The 22,634-nt window shown below is 42.9% G+C and overlaps 1 protein-coding gene across 1 annotated transcript in view; it reads left to right on the top strand.

Annotated features, from left to right (window-relative positions):
* The window catches only part of Hecw1 (HECT, C2 and WW domain containing E3 ubiquitin protein ligase 1), a 288,520-nt gene that overhangs the window by 254,822 nt on the left and 11,064 nt on the right, over positions 1-22,634 (top strand). The window contains exons 23-24 of the mRNA XM_048339413.1: positions 20,844-20,942; positions 21,776-21,905. Coding sequence (XP_048195370.1) covers positions 20,844-20,942; positions 21,776-21,905 — 229 coding nt within the window. The remainder of the gene's footprint in view (positions 1-20,843; positions 20,943-21,775; positions 21,906-22,634) is intronic.

The following is a 22,634-nucleotide window of genomic DNA, read 5'->3' as shown; positions in this document are numbered from 1 at the left end:
ATCTTTGCTTTCTTATGGTTGAAAGTTCTTATTTAGAAGGCAGCAGCATTGTTGTAAGATCACTGCATTTAGAGCTTTAGGCCAGATATTATGAGGGGTGACAAGAGTGGATAGCAGAATGGATCAGAAGCAAGAATGAATTGATCAGTATCCATCACATAAGATAAATTACTAAGGACACCAGTAATAACAACTACAGAGTTACAAAATAAGAAGACACAGGCCGTTGGGCATCATGCCTATAGTTCCAGCTACTAAGGAGGCTGAGATCTGAAGATGGTGGTAGGAAGCCAGCCCCATCAGGGAGTTCGTTGAGACTTTTATCCTCATCTCCAATTAACTACCAAAAGGCCAGAAAAAGAGATGCAGCTCAAGTGGTACAGTGCTTTAAAAAAAAAAAAAAACCCTCAGGGACAGTGGCTAAGCCCTTAGGGAAGAATGAAGAAGAGGAGGAGGAGGAGGAGGAGGAGGAGGAGGAGGAGGAGGAGGAGGAGGAGGAGGAGGAGGAGGAGGAGGAGGAGGAGGAGGAGGAGGAGGAGGATGCCACCACCACACAGGTAATGATCGTTTCAATAAATCACAAGGTCTCCAGCAGAGGACTCTCATGCCAATTCAGGGTTTAAATTGTCTGACTTTGGACTACTGTCCTTAGCATCAATCTCTGTTTCTTACTATAAGATGAGTCTCCTGGGCCAGATCATTGCTAAGCATCCTTCTGACTTGAAAATCCAGAATCTCTGGTTCTCTGCTGTTACGGCATTCTATTCCCACTTACTGCTGTGTGGAAGAAGATAGTTATCAGTCAATTCTGGGCAACTTTGTGGACAAGATTCCTCTTGTAGGCTCAAGCACTTTCCTGCTGCATAATGGTCCCTAAATCTCATTGCAGGAGCTTCTGAAATGTAGAAGGAAAGGTATCCTGGAAAAATGTAGTAGGAAATGAATCTTGGGCTCTTCTGTTCCACAGCCTACTTATGCTGTTGTTTCGGGGAGCTGCTGGGGTGATAAGAGGGCTCCCTGAATTTGGAACCCAAGCACATAGAGCTTTGCAATTCAGCATCAGCATACCCCACCATGGCGTCCAGACATGGGAGCATGCCCTCCCTCTCCTGACACCTCCCTCTCAGACCCCAGCCGACCAGCTCTCATGCTGAAGTTCTTCAACTGAGATAGCGTCTCCACATCAAGTGTTTGGCACAAGATGAATCAAAGCTGCCCTTTGTCTCTCCTTTTCCTGTAACTTGTGGATAAGTAGTTGATGAAAGCTGTGAGGCAGAAAGACACAGAAGGCAGACAGAGCAGGCCACACATCACAAAGGGGTTTATAGCCCCAAACACTTGAATGACAGCCCTCCCTTGGGACCCACTCTGTCAGGCTCCCAACACAAGGATAAACATGTGTAATATAATCTCTTCATTGTTTCTTATTAGCTTAGGAACATGAAATTGAAAGTAGTTTATGAGGTTTATGAACTTAAATCAATACCTTCATCAAACAGCATACTATATAGGACTATAGTAACTGTTGTAGGATAAACCTTACTTAATTTAACAATTAAAATCAAGCCAGTGAGCCAGGCACTGGTGGCTCACATCTGTAATCCTAGTTACTCAGGAGGGTGATATCTGAGGATCACAATTCGACACCAGCCCAGGCAAGAAAGTCTATGAGACTCTTATCTCCAATTAACCACCAGAAAGGGGAAGTGGTGCTATGGCTCAAGTAGTAGAGTGCTGGCCTTGAGTAAAAGAGCTCAGGGACAGTTCCCAGCCCCAGAGTTCAAGCCCTATGACCAGTACACACACACACACACACACACACACACACACACACACACACACACACACATTAAGCAGATACTATATGTTGAGAGGAACAAAGACAAAATGATCAAGGTCTCTTTTCTCAATAAGCACCAAAGGGAAAATATATAAATAAACCAACAATCACAGTATCTTAAATATTATGTTATACATATGTACACACATGTGTTAGCCTGAGATACATGTATAATGCACATACAGCTAACAATGGGGTTTTTCCCAATACTCAATCACAAATCAAACATGGTGAGAGTCCAAAATACCTAAGCTACTGGTCATCTTAACAACATGGCAGATGATGAAGAGTTGCTTGTTTCTTCTTGTGATAAAGTGGCTGTGTTTACCACTTCCACCGAGCAATGAGAGAGAGAGAAAGAGTCCCACTGCACATAATCACACAGAGCCAGCCTGCTGTGACAAGGAGAGAAAGCAATCAGAAAAAAGGTGGACTCCAAGGGATGTGCATGCAATAGAATAGGAGCTTCAAGAGATCCAGGGGCAGGTTTGGGAAGATACAGTTTAAGCTATCTGGGGAGCGACACTATATAGAGGGCATCAGAAAGCAGCAGGGCATCCCAATGGAAATGATGGGCTAGTGCATTTTGGTGCGACCACACATAAAGGCCTAAGAGAGCACAAAAGACATGCTGGACCTGTGGCCTGCACTTCTGAGGGGCTACCCACTGGAGAGCCACTTCAGCCATTTCCCAATGGGGAAGTAGCTCCACCGCCATCCAGCTGCCCTCCACTGGCTTCATTTCCTTCCTCTTGTCTCATGCATGTGATTGCATGAAGGAAGGAAATTGTACAATCCACTGGCGTTCTGAGAATCAGGACGTTCTCTGGAGAGATACCACAAGTGCCAGCCCTTGAGCTTCTAGTTCACCTTGAAGTCTTGGTCTTGCACACATGCTGGATTTTATCCAATGACACTTCCACTCCTACTTGTATGGAGAATATTTGCCATGTGTCCAGGAAATTCAATTATAGGTGGCTTTTCTGAAGCAACTGGCCATCTAAATGGAGCTCCTGTAGGCTGAAGTTCACATTTCAGCACTGGACATTAGACGGGGAGTTGTGAGGAGGTAGACACCAGCCTTCCTTCTCATTCCAGGCAGTTCAAAACGCATCTATCTCTGGAGTCCCTCACTGGTGAAAAAAAAGCCTAGACTACAGAGCAGCCTCCCACGCCTCCCTGTGAAAAGCAGCAGATGCTATCATGAAATGCCACATGGCTTGAACAGTTCTCTTATCAGCATCTCTTAATGCCTGAGAAACCAGTTTTCTTCCCACAGTCAGAGCCATGGCTCTGGCACTCATACAGTCTTCTTTAGCTCTGAACAGGAAGCCTATGTAAGGCTTTGGGGGCCTGAGGAAAACCACAACACCGGAGTTACTCCTTTTATTTCTCCCATCAGAAGTCATCTCTGAGTAACTAGATTAACAGAAAACTCTCAGGTGCTGCATTTTCTGGGCCCTGAGTACTGAGAAGTGCTGCATCCAGCACTGTAGCAAAGGCAAGGGAGCAGGAGAGCACACATCTGGATAAATGGTTGTGAATTTTGTCCACAACGTTGGCAGCGAGAGAGGGAGTGCAGATGCTGCCTGAAGACCTTGGGCTGCCTCTTGTAGCCAGGAAGCCATGAAATTGGAGAGCCCAAAATCCCTGATCTTACATCAGATGCCCCAGGACTCACTGCCATGAGATGGGCATGGCCCCTGCCATCTTCCCACCCTGCCAGCCCTCACCATCATCCACACTGGCCTCACCACACAGACAAGCACCTCCAAACTGTACATCATGCACAAGGAAACAAAGGCCAGAAATCACATCACTGATCCTGAACCAGGGCCCTCACTCTGAAAGCTGGAATTGTCCCTTGGTGCAAGACAAAACATTGGAAATCGATCATGACTGGAAATTCTTTATCATTCTGAATGGCACTGTTTCCAGAGCAAATCTAAGATGCACCAAAGTCTAAACAATGTAACTAGTTGTTTCTTCTCTTCCTAAAAACCAATGCCAGCCTTAAGTGTTCTTTTTGCTTCATTTTAATAAGTTACTGTGGGCCAGGCACCTATGGCTCACCACTGTAATCCTAGCTAATCAGGAGGCTGAGATCTGAGGATCAGGTTTCAAAGCCAGCCTGAGTAGCAAAGTTTGTGAGACTCTTATCTCCAATTAACCACCAGAAAACCACAAGTGGCACTTTGGCTCAAAGAGGTAGAGCGCTAGCCTTGAGTGGAAGAGCTCAGGGACAGCGCCCAGGCCCTGAGTTCAAGTCCCATAGTTGGCAGCAAAATAAAAGTGAAGTGCTGTGACAAGCCACTCTCTCCAAGGTTGTCAGTGGGAGGATTTTTCAGAGGCTACACTTCATCACAAATCAGATCATCTGATGATGACTGTCCCTTTGCTTTCTGAGTGAATGTGCTTTTAATGTTTGTCAGTGGTGGTGGCACCCCTAACCCCACTGGTGTTGCAACAAACACATTTTGATATCCCCCGCCCCAGCTTTCCAAGAAGGCCCCTTGCTAACAGGAGAACAAGTGCACAACCCCCTCTCCTACCCCTGCCATCCCCAACTTCTCCCCCTTTCCTAGCAGCTACTACCTGGGGGTAGGGGGAAGGTGGATTCTTCTGTTTTTAGGTCTTTAGCAACAAGAGTTGGGGACAAGAAGAAGCTCCTTCATGTGTGTTTAGAGTTTAGCTAAGTGGGTATTAAGTGTAGTTGTAGAGTTTATGGAACTGAAGAAGTCCTGAATAACATACTTTAAACACTCTGCAACATTTGCAGAGCCTTAAGTTAGTAAGTTCCAATCATCACACAAAGAGATCCCTCCCTCTGGGTCTTTAGCCTCCACGGACCTTCTCCACAGAGGAGGATCTGTAAGCTCCTTCACACAGCTCTCAGATACTTTCCAGAACCCTCTAACTGCTTGGCTGGTCCCATTTCTGGTTGAACCTGAGTAGCCTTCCTTAAAAAGAAAACCACGAGGCCAGAAAAAAACAAAACAAAAATCCTCAGGGAAGCAAGAAGTCTGCCTGCTAGATGTACAGTCATGAAATGTTCACCATGATGCCATTCCCTGACCTGCTCTCCTTAGAGGTTGTGGGGACTTCTCCTTAGCAAAGGGAATGCTACCAGCTGAACTGACTGTGGAGGCAGAAGAAAATTACATTTGATTCCTATCTAATTTGAAGACACATAAAAGTATAAAACATTTCTTCAGAAAAATTGAAGCAGTTTAAAATATACTCTAGAACATAAACATAATAGAGAACATGTAACAAACTCAAGATACCTAGAATAGTGGAAAACATTTTTATTGGGGGAGGGGGTTGCAGTGCCAGGCCTGGGGTTTAACTCATGTTCTGGGTGCTGTCCCTGAGCTTTTATGCTCAAGGCTAGCTCTCTACCACTTTGAGCCACAGTGTTACTTGCAAACTTTTTTTTTTTTTTGGCCAGTCCTGGGCCTTGGACTCAGGGCCTGAGCACTGTCCCTGGCTTCTTCCCGCTCAAGGCTAGCACTCTGCCACTTGAGCCACAGCGCCGCTTCTGGCCGTTTTCTGTATATGTGGTGCTGGGGAATCGAACCTAGGGCCTTGTGTACCCAAGGCAGGCACTCTTGCCACGAGGCTATATCCCCAGCCCTTGCAAACTTTTTAATCAGAATTGGAACTCTGGTGGAACTGTCAGCATTGGATTTGCAAATAAAAGTAAGATGCTTTGTTTTGAAAAGGTAGTTTTTTCAGTACAGGGAAATTAGAGGCTGAAAAATCCATAATCGACATTGCAGCTTTATAACTCACTGAGCTTATAACTCAAACAAAAGGGAGGGTGGGCAATGTAATCTTTCTATTTCTGTGACAAGACATTTGAGAAACAATGACATCCCAATCTCACCTTCAAGGATACAGTCCCAGTGAGCTAACTTCCTTCCTAAGGCCTAACTTCCTAAGACTCTACTACCTCCCAGTTGTGCCACAGACTGGTAACCAAGCTTTTAACTTATGGGCCTTCAGTGGACATTTGACATCCAACTATAACACAAGCCTAGAAAAATCAGAAGAGCTGTTCAAAGAATCAATCCAAACAACCAACCATGTGCCAGTATCCCCAACTCCACAGTCAAAAGGAGGATTTCAGCTTTACCATAGATCAGAGAAATGCAAATTAGACATCACGTTGTAACTATCAAACTGGAAAAAATTATAAGGAGTTAAGGTCTATTTGGGGAGGAGACATAGGTGAAAGAATGCCATCATGCATTGTCAGTAGATACTTGAACTTCTGTGGCTTTTTGTGATTTTTAACACCGTCCACAATACAACCTAAAAAATTTTAATCCCTTTCGTCCATATTTTATTAGATAAGCAAAATAGTAATATTAAGTTGTTTATAAGGATAGGTATCTTTGCAAACGCTTTATGTAAATCTCATAACCTTATGACTCTTCTGTTTTAGAAAGTAGGAAAACTAATCCCCATAGAGATTTAAAGGATGCCAAAGACCAAAGCTGGTCATTGGCAGAGCAAAGGATCAAAAATACACACACTGTGGCACAAGACTTTTTAAATCAGTAATAGTGTGTTTAATAAGACATACAAATGTGTTCATTTCAATTTCATTTGTAGGAAGTGGTGCTATGGGTCAAGTGGTAGAGCACTAGCCTGGAGCACAAAGAGGCTCAGAAACAGTGCCCAGGCCCTGAGTTCAGGCTTTACAACCAACAAAACAAAACAAAACAGCTAGTCAATTTTACTGGTAAAAAACACAAACCCAGAAGCAATGTATCTGTCCCATTGGGCAGATGGTCAAATTCATAACAGCAGACCCTCACCGCACAGTTCTTTGAGGTGCAACAAACTAAGTTCATCTGGCCAGGCACTGGTGGCTCACTACTGTAATCCTAGTTACTCAGGAGGCTGAGATCTGAGGATTGAGATTTGAAGCCAGACCAAGCAGGGAAGTCTGTGAGATTCATATTGCTATTCACCAAAAAGCCAGAAATGGAGCTGTGGCTTAAATGTTAGAGCAGTAACCTTGAGCAAAAAAGCTCAGGGACACTGCCTAGGCTCAGAGTTCAAACTCCAGAACTGGCACACACACACAAAACTAATCAACCCTTATCAGATAATGAAGAACTTCCTCAAAAAATTGTTGAGCAAAGCAAAAGCAGAACCACATAAACAATACTACTCAGGAATATGAAATCTCATGACCCAAATATAATATATAATGGCTTATACATATTATATGCATAAATTATATTAGTATGTGATTAAATGAACTAATTACAAAGTATGGAAGGGTACATCTGTGATTATTAACCTGGATTTCAGGTGAAAGGAACCTTCCAAGCCAACAGAAGCCAAAACAATATACAATAGTCATAATTATGAATTTATTTTAAAATTATGTGCATGGAGCAAAGTAAATCTATTACAGCTAAAGAAACTATCATTGAGTAAAAATAGCTAAGTTGCTAAGAGGAAGGTGAGTGTCTTAGATATTAATTCATCCATGCACTATTTGTCCTTCTAAGAATTGGGGAATTCTAAAAACTGTTCTGCTCGTGAGTGCCCAGAACATTATCAGTGCCATGCGGTGCTGCCCTGCTCCCCCACCTCTGGTCTGTTCCCTGCTCCTCTTTATTCAGCACCAAGTGTTTCCAGTTCTCCAGGGAGGCTGATCTAGACAGCTCACACATGGAGACCACCTGCCTTGGCACAGCCCCTCCGCGAAGCCTGAACTCTAGTCATTCATTTCTTCTGTTCTCTCTACAGGAGCCCAAATTTCATTCACTCTTAAAGCCCACTTAGAACACTGCAGTTTCTTCCTGTCTTCCTTCCATAACATTCTTCTCAAGATGAGTGTGTCTGTCCTCTTTCCCATTCTGTTAAGAAACAAAAGTGGACAAATAAATCCAGCCAGAACTTTGCTAATGAAATTCGCTTCATTTCCTTCTATCCTAGTATGTAGAAAAGATGGAAACAGAGCTGTTCTGCCCATTACTCAGTCCCTTCCCCTCCTCTTCCTCCTTGCTAGGCATCTGTAAGAGTCAGTTTGAAAGCCTGCAGCTCTCACCTGTGGCTCTCATTCCATCTCCCAGCTCCATGGCACCATTACAGACTTGTGTTAGCTTTAAAACTGGCTCAGGACAGCATTCTACTGCCTTTGTCATCTGCAGTCAGCGTGGTGGGGGAATAGAATGGAATCCTCCTGAGTTCCTGAGGCAGAATGCCATATGAAAAAAGACAAACCTAGGTTCCAACTCTCAGTTGACTACAACCCTAGGCAACTTTCTTTTTTTTTATTTGTTTATTAATTGAACATAAATTATTTTACAAGGTGTTGTGCAAAAAGGGGACAGTTACATAGTAGGGCAGTGTGTACATTTCTTGTGATATCTTACGTCCTGTTTTTCTATCCCTTGTCTAGGTCAGGTAGACATATATACAATATACAATGTATCAAGAACATATACAGTATTCACAGACTTGGTCTCTACTGTCTCTCCGTCTCCCTTTGTTAACAGTCATATATCAGGGAGATCATGCCCCTTTGTTTTCTGTGTTCTAGGCTTGTCTCGCTCAACATTATTTGTTCGAGTTCTGACCATTTCCCTGCGAACAACAATATTTCACCATTCCTAATCGCTATGTAGTAGTATTCCATTGTGTATAAGTACCATATTTTTTGGATCCATTCGTCTGTGGAGGGGCATCTGGGTTGTTTCCATATTTTGGCTATTGTGAATTGTGCAGCGATAAACATGGAAGTACAAATGTCTTTTTTGATATCTTAGGTTTTGCTGTTTAGGATAGATGCCTAGGAGTGGTATGGCTGGGTCATAGGGTAGGTCTATATTGAGCTTTTTGAGAAACCTCCATACTGTTCTCCAAAGTGGTTGTACTAATTTGCACTCCCACCAACAATGGAGAAGGGTTCCTCTTTCCCCACAGCCCCTCCAGCATTTGTTGTTTCCTGAGTTCAGAGTATAGGCCATTCTAACTGGGGTGAGGTGGTATCTCAGGGTTGTTTTTATTTGCATTTCCTTTACTAGCAGGGATGTTGAGCATTTCCTCATGTGTTTCTTTGCCATTTTTATATCTTCTCTTGTGAAGTCTCTCTTTAGCTCTTTTGCCCATTTCCTAATAGGTATATTGGGCTTGGGGGGGGGCTTAGTTTTTTGAGTTCTCTGTAGATGACAGATATCAGGCCTTTGTCTGTTGCTGTGCTGGTAAATATCCTTTCCCATATGGTTGGCTGTCTTTCTATTATGGTGGCTATGACCTTAGCTGTGCAGAAACTTTTTAATTTGTAGTAGTCCCATTTGTCGAGTCTTTCCCCTATTTGTTGTGCCCCTGGGACTCTATTCAGGAAGTTCCTTCCTGTGCCTATAAGTTCTAGCGTCTTTCCTATTCTGTCCTTCAGTAGTTTCAAGGATTCAGGTCTGATATTGAGGTCCTTGATCCATTTTGACTTGATCTTGGTGCATGGTGATAGGCTTGGGTCTACTTTGAGTTTTCTGCATATGGCTGCCCAGTTCTCCCAGCACCAGTAGTTGAAGAGGCTATGTTTATTCCATTGTATGTCTTTAGCTCCTTTGTCGAATATCAGTTGGCTGTAAGAGTGCGGTTTTATTTCTGGGTCTTCAATTCTAATCCATTGGTCTTCCGATCTGTTTTTATACCAATACCATGCTGTTTTTGTTATGATGGCCTTGTAGTAGAGCTTGAAGTCTGGTATTGTGATACCTCCTGCACTGCTTTTTTTGCTAGGCAACTTTCTTACCCTCTCTGAACCTCAGCCTCTCCATACAGAGGAGATCAGAGGGTTTGTTATGATTTTAATAAGTGTTCCCCAAACACCTATATTAGAACTTAATCGCCAATGTCATAGCATTAAGAGATAAGGCAGAGCTCTCCCAGCTAGGACTAGACTCCTTATTGAGGGTTTAAAGAGTCAGTTTACTCCCTTGCAACATATAAGAATGTGGCAGGTCAGCCAGGAACCAGTGACTCACACCTGTAATCCAAGCTACTCAAGAAGCTGAGATCTGAGGATCTTGGTTCAAAGCCAGTCTAGGCAGGAAAGTCTGTAAGACACTTATCTCCAATCAACCACAAAAGGCCAGAAGGCGAGCTGTGGCTCAAGCGGTAGAGTGCTATCCTTGAGCACAAAAGCCCCAGCTAAAATACAGTGCCTAGGTACACAGTTCAAGCCTCAGAACTGCAGGGGTGGGGGTGGGGGGAAGGGAGGAAAGAAGGCAGTGTAGCAAGTCCTCTCTCACTAGATGTGATCTTAGACTTTTCAGCTTCTAGAAATGTGATAAATGTCTATTGTTTATGAATTGTGTAGTCTATAATTCTTCGGTATAGCAGCATAGTTTGTGTATCTGTTTACCAGAATTGCCGTAACAAAGTAGTACAGAGTGGAGACTCTGTGTGTGTATACATACATACATATATATGTGCATATGTATACATATATGTGTGGATATATATATACATATATATATGGAAAGAGGGAAAGTAGAGATCCCTATATCTATTTAAATTTTAAATTCTGAAACCTGAAAAGTAAGAAAGCAGGATGTTCTCGGGGATAACTTCTTGTGAAACCTCTCTCCAAGTCTTGTGGCTGACTGTGTTCTTCCAGTGGCCTCACGTGTGTGTCGTCTTTTTCTCTTCTCATAAGGACACTAGTCATACTGGATTAACACCCTCCCACATATGATCTCATGAACCTAATTACATTCTCAGGCACTAGGAGTGAATTGAGAGGAGGACACAGTTCACACCATCACCACACCTATTCTGCCGGGTGGCTGGAAAGACAGGAAAATAAAATGGCTCTTAGTAGACATCTTAAAAATGACAGACAGGTGCTATCATTCTCCCATGAGAATATTTGTACATTGTGTAGGGACATCTAAAAGTATTAAAGAAAGCTAGATTGCTTTCTGCAAACCAAAGATTTCCCAACCTTCACAGTATTGACAATGAGAGCTGAGAAACTCGGTATTGTATGGACCATCCTGTGCATTGTAAGATAAACAGGAACATCCCTGATCTCAGCCAATGAGGCATAAAAGCACCCCCACCAAATGACACCAAAGATGGTTCCAGACATTGCCAGTGTCTCCTCAGAGGCCATACCACTGTTGAGAGCCACCGTCTGTGTGCCCTCATATGGAAACATGGTGAAGGGGGAAAGGAAAATGAAAATCTAACACCAAGAATATTTTGCAGGACAAAGAATATTTTTCCAGACCCTTAGTTAAAAAATATATATACCCTTGGAATAAATACTTATATAAATAATTGCTGTAGCTTGAATGCATATGTGCCCTTAAAATTCCTAAGTTGGAGCCTAACCGCCAACACAGTAATATTGAGAAGTGGGCACTTTTGGAAAATAGCTGCATCAGTAGCATTCCACCCTCATGAACAGGCTTGGTGCCCTTTTAGAGGCTGAAAGAGTGCCTGGCTGCTCCACTCTTCCCTTGTTCTGTGTGTCAACTTGGAAGCAGGGAGCAAGGCCTCACCAGACTCGGAATCTGCTGCCGCCTTGAACTTGGACTCCTTTTCCTCCCATAATTCACAAGTGACATTCTGTTATTTGTAAATTACCAGGTTCTCAATATTATAGCAGCAGGAATAGACAAAGGAAGTCATGTCTTAGACATCTCTGGTTATGGATACATGTTGTTGAGCAGCTGAGTAGTTGTTCAGACCTTTATGTTCTGATTCCTTCCTGCTTTGCTTCACTCTTTGGTGTTCCTGGATATGAACACAGGGCCATGGACTTGCGAGGCATCCACTCTACCACTTAACCTAGGCATTTTTATTTTAGACAGTTTTCAAATAGGGTCTCATCTCTTACCTTGTCTAGCCCAGTCTTCAATCCTCTTATTTATGCTTCTGTGTAGCAGAAACAACAGGCACACATGAAGTGCCCGTTCACTCATTGGGATGAGGTCTTCTGAACTTGTTTGTTCTTTTTGCCCACGCTGTCCTTGAACCATGATCTTTCCATCCTCCACCTCCCATCTAGGCACTGTCTATCACACCCAGCCCAAATCCTTTCTGGACCATCCAATAGAGAATCTCCCACCTGCTTTCATTATTTATTTTCCGTGACAAAGACTATATACAGAATAAAAACCAGCATACTTGAGAACAAATAAAAGTGCATTTAATGGGGGTGGATTAGGGTCGCATAGATTCAACGATTCTTGAAAACTTGGTATAAGGTTTTGCAAATAGAAAGCCATATTAAACATTTAAAATTGCAAAGGGATGGTGGTTATGTCATTTGCTTGTAAAGAACTATGATTATTACTAATTAGAATTAAGCTGTTTTTTAATTGAGGGATTAGGTGTTGTTTCAATCTGGACATCATTTAGAGAAGGCAAGGGGTTTTTCACAAATGATAAATTAAAAAAGTAAGAATAGTGAACTGCAGTTGGCTCAGTTCAAAGGTCTAAACTTATGAGACAGGCAGGTTGTGCAAAGATTGAGCAGCAAATTGGCTTGCAATTTCACTTGCCCTAGCCTTCCAGTTGTATTTTAGGTTCCCCTCACCAGTGCTACTCCATTTTGATTTTTTCCCCTCCACTTCTTCAGGACTCAGGGCAAAGCTTAGTAGACAAAGGCCACACTTCTCAGAGAACTGGGATGCTGGGATGATTTGCACAGAAGTGTTGTGCTTATTTATTGATGAAAGAGGTACAGGAAGGCGAAGAACCAGAGGGGGGAAGAGGCTGGTGACACATGAAGACAAAAACAAGACTCCTCTGTGCTTGGTGAGTTAGAAAGGCCAGATAGGAGAGGTGAGAGCAGGCTGCGTACGTGCATCCACACCCCCTCCTTGAAGAGGAAATGAAGTTTCTCTACTTCATCCTCTCTTCCAGTAGCCATGCAGAATATTGGGTAAGTGTTGTCAAGGGCAAAAATGTCACATCTCACTGCCAAGCTGCGTCTTCCATTCTGAAAACAGACTGGGGGATGCATGCTGAAGTTGTTTCAAATACAGATTCTCATACTTGACCACAAATGACCTGCTCTAAAGCCTGTATCTTAACAAACAATCCAGGGACTCAGATGCCAAGGGAAGACCACCCCATTTGAGAAATATTGCTTTAGACACTGCCATCATTGGGAGCCCATCAAATAAGAGGAGAAAAAGCTAGCTCTTTGTTCAGTTTTCTTGTCTAGAGTTGAAATCAATCTCAGGCAGAAGCAACATGGTTGTTTGGGGTTTTTTAAATTAGATTTTCCCAATACATGAGAGTTTAAAAAACACAAAGTTCACTAGTGTTGGTGGCTCACATCTATAATCCTAGCTACTCAGGAGGCTGAGATCTGAGGATCATTGTTCCAAGCCAGCCTGGGCAAGGAAATCTATGAGACTTGTCTCTCCAATCAATACCAAAGAGCTGCAAGTGGAGCTTTGGCTCAAGTGGTAGAGTGCTGTCCTTGAGTTTTTTGCTCACAGATAGTGCCCAGGTCCTGAGTTCAAGTCCCAGGACTGGCACAAAAAGAAGGAGAGAGGGGGGAGAGAGAGAAGGAGGGAGTGAGGGAGGGAAGAAAGGAAGGGAGGGAAGAAAGGTATGGAGGGAGGGAGGGAGGGAGGGAGGGAGGGAAGGAGGGAGGGAGGGAGGGAGGGAGGGAGGGAGGGAGGGAGGGAGGGAGGGAGGGAGGGAGGGAGGAAAAAGAAAGCACAAAATTCCAAAAATGATGGCAATAACTTTGGGTAAAGCATGAAAACAGACTAGGTGGGAGTATCCTGAAGGTTTTACATACTTAAAAAATGATGTTGAGGAAGGATAATTATTTTTAATTAATCAATGTTTTAAGGATAAGGAGAGAATATCTTTGAGATTATTTTTGAAATGTACTAGAACTTAGCAATTATCAAGAGCTTTTAATCTTCAAAGCACCTATTAACATTAAATTACTCTTCTTTTTAATTCCCCTGTGAGGTAGGTAAGCAAATATTAGCATTATTATCCCTTATTTGTAGATGAGAAGAGAGGATTGGAAAGGCTGTAGCATGCCCATGCAGACTTCAGATTGAAAAGACTTCTTTGGTGTTTTTGTCTTTGTTTTTTAGTTTTTAATGTGTACAAGGCGTTCATCCCAGGCAACAGTTGTCTGTTTAGCTCTTCTGTGTGCTTGTTGCATTGAAAAATAAGTTATAGGGAATTGTGTGTAGGCGACCGTTGCTGGAGAATGGAAGGAGTTTGTGACTTGCATAAGGATGGGAGAAGTCATTGCTAAGTCTCCCAAATTGTTAGGCTTTAAAATGAAGAAAGGCTTCAAAAGAATTCACAATAATTAACTTGAGTTATTTTCATTTCCTTATGTCAGCATCCTAACATATCAACTAAGCATTAAAATGGTGATTTGATTAGCCAGCCTAAACTTATTTGTTTGGTGGGTTTTTCTTAGCATCACATTATTGAAATTAATGCTGCCGATATCAAAGTTTTTCTTTGGGGACAAAGAAAATGATAGTTCTCTACAAACAACATTAGATCTGAGTATGGATAAGAATATGTGGTCAGTAGTCTTAGTCTTGACAGAGTTCCAGTTACTGCTTAAGTCATGAAAGATGTACTTTCCGTGAATTCCTTTCATTTTCTGATTGCTTAGATGTCAAATCTAATCAACAGAGCCAGAGTCTTTTCTTCAAGAGACTTTTTAGTCTATTGAGAGAAGGTTCAAAAGTAAACTATGAGAGCCAGGCACTGGTGGCTCATACCTACAATCCAGTTACTTAGAGGAGACTGAGATGTGGAGGATTGAGGCTCCATGCCAGCTAGGGCAGAAAATTCTCTGAGACTCAATTTCCAAACTAAGTAGCAAAACACAAGGCTAGAGGCATGGCTCAAGTGGTGGACCACCCAACTTTAGCAAAAGAGCTGGGTGAGATTATGACACTCTGAGTTCAAATACTAATGTAGATACATACCAAAAAATATGGATTTGATGTTGGGTCTCAATTTGGGGACTAATTGGTTGAGCTTAAATAAACAAAGTGAACTGAATTTGGCATTGGCAGAGGAGAACCCAGAACAGACAATTAACCCTAATAAAGCTGAGGAGAGAGGCAAGGTATCCAGATAATCTCAGGACATATGGACAAGGAGAGACTGATGATAACATATAAAGCCAACTATCAGGAAAATCATCACAAAAAATAAATAGGAATGCTCTGGACCTCTAAGAAGATATGTGATAGAATCTAGGTGGTAGACTCCCTACCTAAGCTGAGAACAGATCTGACATGTGTCTCGGGCTCTTGAGAGGACAGACAAAGAAGGGCTTCCTGCTTTCACGTGCTGCTTAGCAGATAGAGACTCCAAGACTGGCTTTGCACACAACCAGATTTCTTTTCTTCCCACCTCCCTGCTCTCTCAGATTTGAGCCCAGAAATTTGCTCTTGCTAGGGAGGAACTCTTATATTTTGTGGGGTGGGGGTGGGGGTGAGGGGTGTCATAGGGTTTGAACTCAGCCTGGGCATTGTCCTTGAGCTCTTCTTCTCAAAGCTATTGTTCTGCCACTTTGAGCCACAGCTCCACTTCTGATTTTCTGGTGGTTAATAGGAGATTGGAGACTCATGGAGTTTTCCTGCTTTGAACCATGATCCTCAGAACTCAGCTTCCTGAGTAGCTGGGATTCTATTTTTGAGCCATGCCTTCAGCCCTTTTTGGTCTAGTTTTTTAGGTTTTGGGTTTGGTTTTTTGTTTTTTGTTTTTAGATTTTAGATAAGGTCTCACTTTTTTTCTCTGATCTTTATGAGCCAAAGTCCTCTGGAGTAGCAGGGCTGGAATCTGGCCTTTGTTCTCTCTCTCCTCTCTCTCTCTCTCTCTCTCTCTCTCTCTCTCTCACACACACACACACACACACACACACACAACTGGAGTTTGAACTCAGGGCTTCATACTTGTTAGGCAAGTTCTTGACTGCTTGAACCACACCTCTAGCCCTAGAGACAATTTCTTTATATTCTTATCTCAAAGCACATCATTAATTCTATTATCTAAAGGAAATTCCAATCAGTAGACCAATCTTCAAAACAATAGAGCTGCAGAGCTTATAATCGTTCAATATCTTGTTGTTTCATTGCTTTGTTTCACTTATATAAGCGTATTTCCTGCTAGAACCAATTACTTAAATAGCTTCAATCTGTCTGTCTGTCCTGATTGTATCAGTCCATAGATTTTTGATAGTATGGGAACTGGATGTTGTCAGAGCCCTTATTATTATGCTAGTCACGTGAGAATTACAAAATGCAACTCCAGCTTACACATAGGTAGTGTTTAAATAATTCCAATATTTTCCTGACACGTCACATTACTAGATTATATGTTCCATGGGAACTTGGGGGCCTTGCCCGTTTTCTCTAATTATCCCAGCACCTAGCACAGTACCTCTAATAGGTTTTGAGGTAGAATCTCACAAATGTAACACATACTGGCCTTACACTCACAATCTTCCCACTTCAGCCTCCTGGATACCAGGATGGCAGCTAGGTGCCCCCATGCCCAAAACACTGTTCACGTGTTTTTTTTTTTTTTCAAAGATTACTATTGCTGAGGTTGGAAATTTGTCTCCGTTGGTAGATCACTAGCCAGTGAACAAAAGCGGCAGGTACTAAGTTCAAGTTCCAGACTTAGACCTTTTAAAAAAAATCAATATTCCCATTTTGCCATGGCTAAATTGCTTAGAAGTTTAGTATCAAATCGATAGTAAGTTGTTTGCATGCTACATGTATAAATCTGCATGAAACTTTCAGAACTTTCTTTAAAAAAATAATGCTGCACCCTTGGCCTGTGGTATTGAGGAAAATCTTCCCGCTCTCTGGCTGACTTTGTAGGCAGATTGGGTGTGGGGGCAGAATTGGCAACATCAGGGGTGAACATTAATTTCAGTTGCTAATTAGCAATCAGAAAATAATATCCTGTCATTATCTTGAGTTGGCTTAGTCTTTCATGGCAGATGAAGGCAACTTGGAGTTTTCTCAGCTAGTTTGGAAGATGGCATCCCACAGAGAAGTGATGGAAATCCAGAATCAATTAGGCCTTACCTCTGCAGTATTTAAACAATTTTTTTCAGTGCCTAGAGGAAGGGTTTCTTTAAACACCCTCAGAAAATATTATCTGAATAAAGGTGGATGCAGAGAATAGGTGGAAGCTATTGTACCCCATAGCTTTGGTCTATGTTCTTTCTTGCCATCTGTTCCATCAGTGCGGCTCCTGACCTCATTATCACCCCAAACTGTGCCACAACAGAAATGGAAGTCTCTAAAGTCCCACCAGCCATCAATCAGTAGCATATTCTCACCTCCTCCCCAGTGCAGCTGCTCCCTGAGTTCCCGTACCCTTCCGGAGGCCTCTCATACTGCCCTGTGCATACAGTTCTGTCCCCTTCGCCCTTGCGGGCCTGCTGATGCACACAAGGCGCTGCTGTGGATCAATATGGACATGTGCTGCCCTGTGGGCAATGCCAGAGCCCTGTCCTACACCTGCAGCACGAGGGGTGACATACACGCGCTTTCCAACCTCAGCAGATTCTCTAGAAAACCCTCAGGTCCTTTTACTGGCACCTCTTCCTCTTGGCTGTTAGAGAAGCCTCTACCAGCCACTGTTACCCCTACTTTCCGGGGAATGCTTCAGGCCTTGCTGGAATAGCAATCCTGAGCCGGACACCTCAATTTTCTACGCCCAGTACAATGTCCTCAGCCATGACTTGCAGGAGGCTCCTGCACTGTTCATGGTGCACCCTCCCACTCAGTTCTGAGTCCCCCGCCAACCTCCGTTCATCTTCTCTTCCACCCTCACCTGTTATACCCTTCCTTCACTTCTGGCTCCTGTTCCTCATTTTCTTCCTCACCTAACAAGATCTGAGTTGATTTGAAATTGACCAACACAGAAAGCTAATCTCTCTTTCACCCTGTTCTGCCACCACTATGAAAATCCTACTGAAATGCTACCCACTTCAATTCTGAGAAGCCACCATCCTTGGTTTTCCTGGTCCCTCTCAGATTAGACGTAAATAACCACTCAATAGTAATGCACATTCACTATAAAAACTCAGTACACCCCTGGGTGCTGGTGACTCATGTCTGTAATGCTAGCTACTCAGGAGGCTGAAATCTTGGGATCATGGTTCAAAACCAACTGGAGCAGGAAAGTCCATGAGATTCTTATCTACAATTAACCACACCAAAGCTGAATATAGAGCTGTGGCTCAAGTGGTAGAACACCTGCCTTTAGCATAAAAGCTCAGAGACACTGCCCATGCCCTGAGTTTAAGCCCTGGGACTGGCACAAAAATAAATTCGTTAATTAATTAATTATCAGGGCCCAACCAACTCTGTCATGAATCTCCTCTAATGGAGAAGGACAAGATAGGACAGAGGGCTCATTCTCTGGAATTTATTTAAATTAAAATGAACACAGACCATTCAGAAAAGCAGATCTGAGGCAGCCTGTGGTAGGCAGTCATGACATGAGACAAGGGGTTCTGGGGTACAGAGGCTGAGAGGACAGGAGCCACACTCCAGCAAGGCCTCTGGGATGGCAGCTCAAGCCAGGTATTGGTGGCTCACTCCTGTAATCCTAGCTACTCAGGAAGCAGAGACCTGGGGGATCATGATTTGAAGCTATCCCTGGCAGAAAAATCTGCAAGACTCCATCTCTAATTAACAAGCAAAATGCAAAATGTCAGACTGAAGAAATAGATCAAGTGGTAGAATGCCAGCCATGAGCAAACACTCTGAGCATACACATGAGATCCTAAGTTCAAGGTGCCACACCTGTGTGTACTCACACACACCACACACACTCACGTTAGTACTTCAAAAGCTAAGTGTAGTGTTGCATGCTTCTAATACCAGCTTTGTAAGGCTGAGGAAGGAGCATCATGAATTCAAGGAAAACCTGGGCTATAGGGCAAAATGGAAAGAAGCTTGCCTCAAAAGAAAAGAAGAATGGCAGATGAAAAGGAGAGAAAGCCAGGCCCTCATGGCTCAGGCCTGTAATCCTAGCTACTCAGGAAGCTGAGGTCTGAGGATCACAGTTCAAAGCCAGTCTGGGCAGGAAAATGCATGAGAGAGATTCTTACCTCCAATTAACCACCAAAAAGCCAGAAGTGACACTGTGATTCAAAGTGATAAGAGTGCTAGCCTTGAGTGAAAAAGCTCAGGGACAATGCCCAGGCCCTGAGTTCAAGCCTCACAACCTCTCAAAAAAAGGGGGGGAGTGGGGAGAAACAGCATGCCCCAGGAACAAAGGTAGCATATAAAACAGACAAGATTCCTAAGACCCCAGAGAGGAAGGAGTAGGGTAAGCCACCAGCACCCACTCCCTATTTAAAAAAAAAAAGTTTTATTATTCTATTTTCACAGGAACACATATAAAATACTCTGATGTTACTCATCGTCCTCATCACCCTCTGGCTGGTTGTCCTACCAAAAACAGCCCTCCTTTTACATTCATATAATTTTTAAATAATTGGGTGAGTGGACCAGAGATAGAGCCCAGAACTTGGCCCCTGACAGACAAGCCCTGTACTGAATGTGAGCCATGCATGCCCCTATGCCCTCACAGCAGAGAATCTTTTCAGTCTAAAAAGAACCTCATGAAAGGCAGTGGAGTTGAGCTCATTTCCAATGAACTGAGCAAAGTTGCAACTAGGTCCATGAGTAGCTGAAAACCTAATTAGATAGGGAGCAAAGAGAACTGCCCCCCCCACACACACACAATTTCTGGGGTAGGTATGAAGATGGGTGAGGCCCGCATGATGGGATGGCCACAGGGAACTAGGCAGGCCTGGAAGACTGGAAGCTGGCCTAGGAGCAAGGCAAGGACCTGATCAGGCTCCAGGTAGTTCACCAGCAAAAATTCTAGGCAGCCAATTGCTCCAAGAATTGAAATCACTAAGAGTGTGACATCTGGAGGTATGACCGATTCTTCCCCGCAAAGACTTGGTTCATTGGGTGTGAACCTCGCTCAGCTTCTCTCTTATCATGTGATGCAACACTTCCTGTCTGTAACTGTGTGGGACTCATTCTCTTTCAAGTGTTCCACCCCTCAGCACAGACTTCAGGTGATGTTATAGAACGTCTGGATAGGTAGAAATCACCTTCCAGAAAGCCTTTGTTTCCTTTAGGTCTAGATCCCTTTAGGTTCAGTGTTTATCTCAGATTCCTCCACTCCTCTTCTTTCTCCAGAACTTTGCTCTGCTTAAATCTTCTGATCATCATGTCTGAGAAGAGATTCTGGGGGGAAAAAATGACTGCAGCCTGAAATAAATTATGAAATAAAGTACATATCAAGCACACAGCATTGTTTATAGTAAAGAATAAGGAGAGAGGATAGGTGCTCCCTTATAGCACTAATGGGTAAATTAAAGCATTAGAATGACATTAGGTGATATGACAAATGTATTAACTGACATATGGTAGATTCCAGGGAGAATTCAAATAGTGTAATTCCTTAGAAAGGCCAAGTCAAAATTCAACAAAATAAGCACCAAGAAGTGGGTACTTGAAAGGGGTAGGGTGGGGTCAGGGAGAAAGGAGAAGCCGGGAAGAATGCAGTCTAGAATTCAATGTATAACCTACAAAAGTAAGGCAAGTGAGGGAAGGGTTGGGTAGGGGAGCGATGAGTGAGAATGTTGAAAGGGGTGATATTGATCAAGATGCATGGTTTTCATAAATTGCTTTGTTTAATGGCAATTCCTTTGTACAACTACTTAAAAGATAATAAATGAATGAATAAATAAATAAATAAATAAGATTAAAAGATGACTACTACACAGAGACACATCAGATTGGGCTGGGGGAAATAGCCCTGTGGCAGAACACTTGCCTAATATAAGAAACTCTGAGTTTGGTCTCCATCGTGACAAATATAAACTCCAAGAAACATATCAGTTTAAAATATTTGACAACGTTCTTACTGACAGCCAATTTTCTCTGCCTTGTCTGTGCTCCAGGTTCAGGTTTAGTGGTCGTATCCTTGGCCTGGCTTTGATCCATCAGTACCTTCTGGATGCTTTCTTCACAAGGCCCTTCTATAAGGCACTCCTGAGGCTGTAAGTGTTCTGGAAAGCATGGGTTCACCCAGCTCTGCCCGCAGTGTGACACCACTGTCTTTCCTGATGCCCTTCGTCCCTGTTTTGTGGCAACCATTCTTTTTAGGCACCTGGTAGTTTCCTGTTCTAAGTGCTTACATGGTACCCATCTTTTGGTGTCATAAAAGGGCACTTGAAGTCAGGTGCCAGTAGCTCACACCTGCAATCTTAGCTACTCAGGATGCTGAGATCTCAGGATTACAGTTCAAAGCTAGCTCGGGCAAGGAGGTCCATGAGACTTTTATCTCCAATTAACCACCAAAAAGCCAGATATAGAAATGTGGCTCAAGTGATAGTGTGCCAGCTGGGATCAAAAAAGCTCAGGGACAGCACCCGGGCCCTAAGTTTAAGCCCCAGGACCGGCACACACACAAGAAAAAGCATTTGTAGATAATGTACAGGGATAAGAGAAGACTGCTGGCAAAACTATACAGTGTATATGAATCTGCTTATATAAAATTATGATAAGTAAATATGTTGATGATTATAATTTTATAAGCATGTTATTAAAGTAGAACTGACTTGTTTATAACTTAGTTGTTTTAAATTGAAAAGCCATGAGTCCATCATTATTTCATGTTAATTAATGTAAATATTTGAACAGTTCCTTTGCAAAGGAAAATTACTGAATGAACCAAATCTATTGAATGTACTGACTCATCAGCACATTTCAAAGTATGGCATTCAAGTAAGACAGTGATGGTTTAGGTAGCAATGACATCACCACATTTTAGAATGAAGTGTGGCGGCCCTTTGTTCAGCCCTAGTGTTTGCCTTTCCCTGGATTCCCCCAGGCCCTGCGATTTGAGTGACCTGGAATATCTGGATGAGGAGTTTCACCAGAGTTTGCAGTGGATGAAGGACAACAATATCACAGACATCCTGGACCTCACGTTCACCGTTAACGAAGAGGTGTTCGGACAGGTTTGTGTGATGTGAGCTTGGCAAACTGCGTCCTATATTGTAAAAACGCATGGAATGGAATGCATTTTAATCATGAATGTGTCCACTTCAGTGTTATTAAGTGTATTCACATTGCTAGACATCTAGTCTTTAGAACTTTTCATCTTTTAACACTGAAGCTCTATCCATTAGAAAGCCATTCATACCAGGCACCAGTGGCTCACACCTGTAATCCTAGTAACTCAGGAAGCTGAAATCTGAGGATTGTGATTCAAAGCCAGCCTGAGCAGGAAAGCCTGTGGACTCTTATCTCCAATTAACCACTAGAAAACCAGAAGTGGCGCTGAGGCTCAAGGTGATAGAGCACTGGCCTTAAGCTGAAGAGCTCAGGGACAGCTCCCAGGCCCAGAGTTCAAGCCTCATGACTGACAAAAAAAAAAAAAAGCCATTCACTTCTCTTACCCTCTGCTTTGGCCATCTAAGTGGGAGAAGGGGAGAAGGCATGTCTAGATTATGTGTACACATTTCTATTTCAGTAGATGTGACTGCAGTACCATGTACACATTGCACATTCTGTTCAGATAAGGGACAACCTGGAACATTTCCTATTTTAAAATATTTATATTTTTCTTGTCTTTAAGTAGTCATACAAAGGAGTTACCATTCAGTAGGTCACTGTATGAGCACAGTGCAGCTTGATCAATATCACCTCTCTCATCATTCTCCCCCACCCCTCAATTTCTCTAGTTT

This window comes from Perognathus longimembris, chromosome 2 (genome assembly GCF_023159225.1).
Source record: "Perognathus longimembris pacificus isolate PPM17 chromosome 2, ASM2315922v1, whole genome shotgun sequence".
NCBI classification, from domain to species: Eukaryota; Metazoa; Chordata; class Mammalia; order Rodentia; family Heteromyidae; genus Perognathus; species Perognathus longimembris.
The sequence above is the reverse complement of the archived record's forward strand: the minus strand, read 5'-3'. Positions and strand labels throughout refer to the sequence as shown.